The sequence below is a fragment of the Pygoscelis adeliae genome, unplaced genomic scaffold (assembly GCF_000699105.1).
Source record: "Pygoscelis adeliae isolate BGI_AS28 unplaced genomic scaffold, ASM69910v1 Scaffold101, whole genome shotgun sequence".
Classification (NCBI taxonomy): Eukaryota; Metazoa; Chordata; class Aves; order Sphenisciformes; family Spheniscidae; genus Pygoscelis; species Pygoscelis adeliae.
Window position 1 is genome coordinate 5,834,487 of NW_008824238.1, and position 9,596 is coordinate 5,844,082.

Here is a 9,596-nt window from a genome sequence, read left to right on the forward strand (position 1 = left end):
TCCTTATAGTTCTAACAATGAAGAAAGAATATTTTTGTACACAGAGAGCATTTAAAATAGGAACTACTGTACAATGAGAAAGCCTGAAAAAGGAATGACCTTGTCATTTGAATGGAAGTGGTTACTCTGAGAAAATCCGCAGATCCTTATACATTACAACATATGTTGTGCAGTGATTCAGTGAAGATACTGTAATCCTCTTTTTTCCAGAGATGGGAAGAAATTAAATAGAGTGTGACTCAGAAAAAAAATATCTATGATTCACAGTGCTGTAAATGGGGGGGGAAGTCCTGACCACTCAAGCTGTGTTTCATAGGATAGCAATGTAATTTTTCTGTGTATTTTTGAACTTCCAAGTGTCTCATTAGCTTCCACATTTTGGTAGGTACCTGAGCACAAATCCTGTCCTTCAGGTTCCTTTGACTTGCATCCTTCTCATTGTTTCAATGAAGCATCATCTACCATCATTGTGCTAACTAAGCTGGACCAATAGTAACATCGAGAGAGACCGTAAAGATGTAGCTACGGGTCCCTGATACTTCTTTTTGTATTTCAGGAGATGGTGCCATTCCTTTTTTGTGTCAGCTCTGGGACCCATTCTCTGTCATACTGAGGAATTTGACATTTTTCCAATGAGGCACAAAACTGGTGTACTGTCCCTTAATAGTTGCTGGGTACTGACTGCAAGAGCGACATTATTATCCCACTGGCTAAATTCCATTCTAGCAACCCAATATTCTTATTATTCCACATGACTAAGGCAATTCATAACTTCTTGTTCGAAATCTTGATGATCATAAAATTGCCATGTATTGCTGCAGACGATCCATATTTAACTGTCAGCTTGGTTTAACTCCAGTAAGACGTGAAGTCATCGCTTTATTTGTTATGCAGCTACTCAGTCCCTTTGGGAGTTTTCTGCGTGGAAAATGTGATGTTAGACCTGATGTTATCTGCATATCAAGGTGCTAATATGGGATTAAAATTACGTGGAAATTCTTACTTCTGCAGGTCGTTCATACAGCCAACTTGGAAGAGAGTCAACAGATAAGGAAATCGGGCTAGATGACACTTACTGTCCTTTGGGTACTCTAGGTAGAGCTAAGATGGATGATCAGGCATTGAAGTCTATGCTTCTACTATTAAATAAAGTGGGGCTAAGGACTGTTCTCTGGCTCTGCGACCAGGTGGCAAAGACTGTGAGGTCCATACTACACTTAGCACTTGTCCTGGCTAGCCCATGGTGGGGTCTAAGACATTTTTACTATCACTGGTTTGATTTTTTTCTAGTTCAAAATGCTTGAAACAAATGTCTGAGGGTTGTGCTGCAATGTGTTAGAGTGGTGCCTTCACAGCCACAGAGACTGTCTCGTGTGCCCTGGGGTACCTAGATGTGTCTGAGGGCAGTGCCTGGTGGTGCAGCGTCAGGTATCTGCGTGTGGCGAAGGGAGCCATATGCATTTTCCATGTTATTTTCCAGTGCCGTTCTACAAATCATACCCAGGAGCTGTCTGGGAAGGTGTTTATTAGTAAGTAGGAGAAAATGCCAGAGAATGCTAATGGCTAAGCAGGATGGACAGCTGGTGGCCCAGTGCCCAGGGCTGCTCTGTGGTTCTGTTTCAGCGGAGTTCCTTAGGGCGTGGGATGCAGCATCCTCGGCCACGCGTACGCCTGGCGCTGTCAGACCACTCAGAAGTGGGCAGGTTTGGTCAGAACAGGTGCACAGTGAGAGGAAAGAAGGGGAATTGTAATAGTGCGGTAAGGACATCTGCCGGGTAGCCTCTGTCAGGGGTTTTATCTGCCTTATGATGTCTGTAGTGCTCCAAGAAATTAGAGATGTAGTGACAGAGCAAACCCAGCAATTTCTGTGTCTTATGAAAAGAGTCACAAACACCAAAGAGGTTATCACATTTTACTCTTTCTGCCCAATGTCTTGTACTGGCAGAATCCCAGAGGGCATAAAATATTTTCCTGAAAGACTAGTTTGGTCCCATCACTTTCCTGCAACGCTGATACAAGTACGTAACTAGTGGTTAAGCTGTAAAGCCTCTTGGGGATTTAAATTGTAATCAGAATTGTAATACAGGGAAAAAAAAAGATTTAAAAGATGCGATATGTTCCATTACAAGCTAATGGGAAACAGCATACGTGGGAAAGGAAAAGGCTTCATTTAACTAATGAGAGGCATGACCCAAAGCTATTCAGAACCAATTTAAGATAGCCCAACCATTGATTATAACATGTATTTTGTACCATTCTCTAAGTATCATGTTGAAGACCTGCCCTTATAAAGGAGTGGAAAAGCAAAGTAAAATGTGATTCACACTACATGGAAAATAATTTTAAGCCTATTTGGAATGTGCAATGAAAACAAGTCTTTGAAGAACCGGGCAATTTCCATATCAATAAGAAACTCTAATATTAACATAGGTACCTTTAAGTTTTTATAAGACACTATGTGCTAGTATTTCAATTACATGACATTAATTATAACTCTATTGAAAAAGCAAGCCTATCAGAGGACAAAAAGCAGCTAATGATATTAGGGAAAGCAGCATGGACTAGTACACAGTGCTGCAGCGTTTTGACTGCTTGTCTCATTTCACGGTTAAGGAAAGCCGCAGACGCAGCCGTTCCCCGCTCGCCCCGCAGCATACCGTGCACGCACGGGAAAGCTGGTACTGCCACTGGTGTCCAGGCAGAGGACATTCCCTCTGGAGACACACACACTGACGAGAGCAGAAGCGGCCCGGAGGAATGCAGCTGCCCAACCTGGAGCACCTACCAGGTGGCCTCCAGGAAAAGAGGCTACTGGGAATGGACCACTGGTCAGATTAAATGTAAAAAAAAAGGAAGTGACTGCTTATCCTCAGGGGATTCTTCATCTTGATGGATTCCCACGTGCGAGACAATTTTCGTACCTGTTCTTTTGCTGCTCTGCCTGCCGAGGCTGTGTAGACTTGAAGTTCCTTGTTGGAGGGGTTGTGTTTGCTCCATCAGTAAGCACCCAGACATCATCCTCATCCAGCCCCGCCAGGGCTCAGCCCTCAGTACAGATTTGAAGAGCTGTAGTATGCATTTTGCCTGCTAAAAGTGAAATTGTTAGGCCACACAGTTTTCAAAACCTGGGGCTTGGTGTTCCTGGAGATGAGGCTAAGGAAAGTTCTGTTTCATGGAAACGTGAAATGGCTGTGTGTTTTTTACTGTTGTGTACTGTGTTAATGGACAAATAACGTGAAGACTTCTGTGTTAGGTAGCTTCTTACTCCGGAATAATGTGTCCATCACCTCTTTCTGTATTCTGGGAACCAGGCTGCAAAACCTTTTCTTCCAGAGTAGATTTGTATCCATCTGGAAGATATCTGGCATATTGTCCGTGCTTACATTAGCAAGGTTGACACAGGGCTACTGTTTTGCCAGAATATAAATGAGAGATGCAAGAGAAGGGAGAACTATAGATCGGAAAAATGTGTATCATGCTTAACATAAATGAGAACTACATGGAGCATGTAATCATTATTAGATGCACTGCAGAGAATAAAATAAGGAAGGAAATGGTTAGTAGATAACAGGTATGATAGAACTGAGCATTTCTGAGTTTCAAGACAATACTGAAACTAAGAGATGCTTAGTCTATCATTTACATCTCTCCTGGAACGGTTACAAAAAGTGACAAACATGAAATAAGGGCTCATTCTCTATATAGTATGACGACTTAGTTTTTTTCTAAAGAACCTGCATGTTATTTAATCAAAAAGTTGTCAAAGGCCATAAACTGGGCTAAAGGTTTCAACAGTTGCCAGAAAAATACCACAGAATACAAAACAAAGCATTTTTCTTTCTTTCTTCATCTGAGACCTTCAGTGAGCTCACCTAATATATGTGAATTTAACAGATGAAGAGAGAAGTTCTTTGTACCTCTGAGTATTAGGCTGGGTTAGGAGAGACCAAAGGTACAAGTGTATGTACTATTGATGTTCTGCCTGAGGGAAATGCAGTTTCTTATGATTGAAAGTTTACTTTCAAAATAATGCCACTTTCCCCATAATGTTTTGGTCAAGTTCAGAGGAAGTTTGTGATCCATGAGAACTCAAATTCAAATATTCTGTAGTTGGGAATGAGCAAAAGAGGGCCTTAAAATCACATTTTTACACATTTTATTTAGTAAGTTTAAATAGCTGCATTGTTGTAAAGCTCTATCTATATCAGTAGCTATACAGGCACAGAAACAACTCTACACGTCCCTGCATTGTCCTGAGACTAAACAAAACCAAAATCATCACCAAAAATTGCCTTTGCAGCAAGGACTGTAGAGCAGGACACCCTGTGTTAAAACAGCGCAACAAAGCTGTGGCAGTGGAACTTATTTCAGTGTTGAGGAAAAGGGGTTAGAAATCAGTCTGAGGGGAATCAAGAGGGCTGAAAGGCTTCCTGAATTCTGCTACTTCATATTCCAGCCTTTGAACAAAATCTGGTGGTGTAGGAACTGCCAAGGTAGGTCAGACCACTCACTGGTCTAGATAATCCACGAGCTGGTCTCCTCCGGGGCTAATGCTGTATGCTTCAGAAGAGGGTACAGTAGAACCCCACAGCTGTAGTGAAAGGTTTGCGTGAGGAGCTGTTTCCTTCTGGACAAGAGATGGACTAGGGAGCCAAGCACTGCAGGCAGGTTTGAATGTTAAATTTGAAGATGCAAACTCCTAGAAGAGCATTTAAAACCCTGTAAATAAAAGTATGTAAGAAAGAAAAAAACAGACACAGTCTTATTACTCAAGCTTTTGGGAGCAATTAGGATAAAACAGAGGTCTTGACTACTAGTAGTGTTTTAATACCGCTTTGCAGCTCTTCCCTGCGTCGTGGGGGAGTGGAGTCATTGGAGTGGCTGTGCAGAACGATGTCAACCCGATCTGCGGATACGTAGGCGCTATGTACAACAGGAACCTAAAAACGGTGGGGAACCTTGTCCTGCTCTAGAGGAGAAGGCTGGCTGCCTGGAATACCTGACTTACCAGGGAGAGGACTGCGGCCATGAACATGGTATTCTCTCTTTGATTTACCTGTACATTGTGCCCATCAGGGCCTTCATAAATTTTACTGACATCAACGAACAGAAAAAAAAGCATCTATCTGCAGCTAGCTGGTTAAAAATACAATTTTAAACGTTACTTTCTACTGTCATATTGCTCTTTATACTATTCTTATATTTTTTTCCTAGTCAGGCTTTTCTTAATTTCTATTGAGTAAACAACTAAGCTGCATGCATTCCTTCAGTTTCTTGATTTAAGCCCCTCAGCAAGTATCAAATTATCTCGGTGCAAAGTTAGAGCACAAATTCAGTACAAAACAGGAAACAGAGCTCCTTATGGGATTCCAGCACACCCTATTTCCTCACAGACTAGATGGCATGCATTTCTAGATATATTTCTTCTGAATAAGGAGAGAGCTTAGCTGTAGGGAATGGGGTTGAGGTCTGATGTTGCCAACATTTTATCACTTTTTCAATACAGTCAGCATCACCATCCACAAGCTCCTGATTCATTCACCCACTGTTACAGTAATTGAAATATGACTCAACTGTGTCTCGCTGCCTTACTGTTTTCTTCCTCAGTCCCTGCTTTCATAACTACCTCTGAATACAGTAAAGAAAGAAAACGACGAGCAGCATCTTCTCTCTGGCCTTCAGACAAAGAAGCAGCTGGGTAATCTATTTATCATATGCATGTGGGTCATCTTGTTCAATAGAAAATAGCTGGCTACAGAGAAAAATGTAATTAAATTTGCAATAATTAAAAAATAAGCTATAGCTTGTACTCTTTTTCTGTCCTGCAGTTCATTTGCATGTTCTAGATGTTGTTTTTCATTACTTGCTAATTGTCCTGAATTAGATATTGGGGTCATGGCAAATCTGAGGATAGCTGCTTTTGAAAGGAAACAGTAAATAATGCTAAACCAAAGCTGAATGTATCCGTAAGTGTAAGTCTGAGAAATTAGACGTAGGGCTCTGAACAAACAAAAATGGGCTGAATGTGATTGGTCTCGAGAGACCTTTTTCTTTAAAATTAATTGACACAAGGAGTAAAAAATTTTGTTTGGTTACCAGTCGTGACAGTTACGAAGTTTAAATTAGGCTGTCAATGGGTCTGTAATGCTCATAATGGTTTGCCCTATGCTACTTTCCCCGGAACAAGAACCCATCTGGTATTCTTAAAACCTCTTTTCCATTTTCTCTTTTAGCAGCATAGAAGAAAAAATATGGGTTTTCATTTCAACATAATTTAAGAATACAGAACACAACCAGAAAGTGAGATTATACATAAAGCGCTGGACTGGGGCATGGAATGAGAAATAGCTTGTGTAATGTTTTTAAGAATCTGTTAATTAGGTTAGGGTCAGAAACAGACTTGATAGCAATGATGTTGTCTAACTTACACTTCACAAATACCACCTGTATGATATGTAAGTACATTTAAAATGCATACCTAGCTTGTGCTTTATCTCTCACAACTAATTTAGTGCTTTTCCTTCTGAGCAGTTACTGCGTGGAATTTAAAACAGAATCACTTTCACACCACTGTGCTTTGGAGAATCGGCCGTACACTCGATGGATGCGGTACCTACGAGAAGGACATACCGTGTGCGTAGCTTGCCAGCCTCCAGCTATGAACACTGACACGCATCGTTGTTCTGGAGATGGCCATAATGCAGATGGGTAAAGAAAGCCATTTTTCTGCTGTCTCTTCTGTAGCAAAACCCAGTGCAGAAGTTAAGACTTCTCAAGGTCTCATTAAAAGCTGCATTTATTATACCTAAAAAATGAAACGGCTCATATCACTTGTAGAGCTCAGAAGATTTACCCTTTCAGTTCTCACAGAAATTGCTTTTAAAACCTAGATAAAATTGGGAAATAATTTCAGTATGAGAGTTCAGTGTTTTGAATGATTTATTTACTATTGTGAAGGGATGATGCAACTTCTGTAGTGCAAGAGGTCTTTTTACAGCTACAGGCACTTTTACTTAAAACCGGTATTTCCTGCCATGGTCCAAATCTGATTTCAGGTTTAACAGCAGTGGATCAGTACTCCTCTCAAACCTATACACCTGGTTTCTAGAACAGTAATTTTGAAAGTAGACATTTAATATTCAGAACAAATTTTTATTTGATCTGTACATTTATTAATATGCATACTACTTAATACCTGTACAACCAGCTACTCGGTCCACCATCCCGTATACTATACTTAGGAATATAGCGCCTGCTCCAGAAAGCATTTTAAGAGCTAGATGAGCTAATTAAAGTCTAATCTAATCTTCTGACATGTTATACAACACAACCTAGTAACATGAAATATACAATTTTCAGTGTTTTAATTCCTCATTTATTGTCACATTTCAGAGGTAAAATCTTACACTGGGAAGCAGTTGGCAACTCTCAGTGCCAAGGAACCTGGAAGAAGATTCGGCAACTGGAGAACTGTTCATGTCCCCTTGTGCATAGCTTTATTTTTACATAAAAGTTTAAAAGACCTTTAAAACAGCAACAACAAAAAGATCAAGAAAATTAACACCAATGCCAAGAAACCTACATCTTTCTGCTGCATTTTTGGGAGCATAAACAAACTTTAAAGGAGTCAGAACTTTGGAAGAAGCATTTCAGGAAACTCTCTCTGCCTTTATACAAAATGCTAAGACTGATCTAGAACACTAGAAGCACGTTTCCATGTTTCTCTTCTGTAATTAAAGAGCTAATGGTTCTAACTGTAGTAGCTGCTTTTTCTGAAGTTCTCGTTCTTTACACTGCTCCTTCTCAGTAGTGAGCCAGCCAAACGTTCTTAAGTCTGAGAATAGTTACTGTCATCATTAAATAGCAAGGGTGAATAAAAATGAAAGCCTGAGAGCTAAAACCAGATTTCGGTTTAGATCCTTTGTTCCTTCTCAATATCATCTAGACAGTTGTTTATACTGCAAGTGGATAAGTTATTCTTCCTCTACATTGCAGTTTTCATGTTCAGCCACCTTCATAAAGACGTATGACTAGTCAGCGTTGTTAAGGAAGTAGTCTTGCTCAGAACTTCATGTCACTAATACACAGTGTGAACGTTATGGCAGACGAACCTAAACAACACTTCTGAGTAAAGCCTTGGTTAACATTAAAAAAATTACTTATTACTAGTTAGAACTGCTCATGTACAATGATTAACAGAAACCTGCAATATTAGAGCACTGGCAAGACTGCTACGCAGATAGCTCAAATCCTTATTTTGTTACCTATTACTTACCTTGAATTATTGTTACAGCATTAAAGAGGCTGCATACTGCACTTTCTCACGTGTCAGATACCTGCTATGACTTTCTGAATTGTTGGCTTACAGCTGCTCTAGCATTCCTTGCTGAAGGATGAAGCCTGTATTTTGTCAAGATCCTGAAATTCACAATGTTCGCTAAAAAGAAATTATGTCTCAAGGTTGAGAAAATTTACCGTTAAGACATGCAGCATCTCTGTGGAACCTAAAGACTACTGCTTGCCACTGTTTCTAGCAGCTGTGAGAAAAAATTGTAGCGTCTGGTTTCCTGCAAGAATGAGGAAGGTGATCTGGCTGAGGTGCTGTCCACAATAAGAGTGTGAAACAAACCTTTGTAACCGTACTTTACTGTTTTATCTTAATGGAAGCAGGCCTCCAAAACAGAAAGCAGAGAGATTATCTTAATACTTCCTGGACATTTCAGCCTTCAAGAATGTATCTCTTCATTTGTAGCCAGGAAAAATATCTCAGAGAGGTTTATTTTATTATGACCAGTTTGGACAGATGCTTTTTCTTGTAAGGTTCTTGTAAAATAAAAACCTTATCCAAAGACAAAGGTACAGAAAACATCTGAATTGAAGAGATTTCACTTTTAAAAGAATGCTGTGATACGTTAGTTCAAGTCACTAGATTCACAGCAGTATGACAGTAGAAAGTGTGGGTTTTCTGAGGTTGCGGAACTCCTTTCCACACAATCTGAATCAAGAGAGACAGCATAGTATCATCATCCATCCGTTACAGTCTTTCATGAGCACGACATTTACAGTGACCAACTGACACCTCGATAGTTAGTTACCCCCATCAGAGCGTATCTTTGCTTTCTATCACTGCAGACAGAGACAGTGGAGAACATAGATGAGACATGTCTCACGAGCTGTGCTATCAGTGTCAGCATAGACTCGTTACTGAGCCCCACTTTGGCCATTCGTTTTTGAGCTTTCCCTTTCCTGCTGGTCTAGAAGCAGCCACCTCTCAGGACAAGGTAGGTGGCACAAGATAATCAAGAGAAGTTAAGAGCTAGTATCATACTGTTACTTTCCATATGTTTTCCATCTCTTCTGAGAGATAAAAAGTGTTATTATGCCAATATACATAAGTTCAAAATAATCTTCCACCTAGAACTTAAGCTTAATTCTTCACAAAAAAAAAAAAAGCAGCACCTTTACAACTTATAAATATAAAATTACATGGAATATCACATTTTTAACTGCAAAAAAAGGAATCCGTTTGTAAAATTAGCAATACCAATACATACATATTTTTTGGTATAACTTACTGACAGAGATGACAAGTCTGA

At 39.9% G+C, this 9,596-nt stretch overlaps 1 protein-coding gene across 1 annotated transcript in view; it reads left to right on the forward strand.

Moving 5' to 3' along the window:
• Positions 1–9,412, forward strand: part of SBSPON (somatomedin B and thrombospondin, type 1 domain containing) — a 13,152-nt gene extending 3,740 nt beyond the window's left edge. The window contains exons 2-5 of the mRNA XM_009335072.1: positions 4,842–5,036; positions 5,608–5,698; positions 6,532–6,708; positions 7,393–9,412. Of these exons, the coding sequence (XP_009333347.1) occupies positions 4,842–5,036; positions 5,608–5,698; positions 6,532–6,708; positions 7,393–7,510 (581 nt within the window). The 3' untranslated portion in view covers positions 7,511–9,412. The remainder of the gene's footprint in view (positions 1–4,841; positions 5,037–5,607; positions 5,699–6,531; positions 6,709–7,392) is intronic.
• The last annotated feature ends 184 nt before the right edge of the window (positions 9,413–9,596 follow it).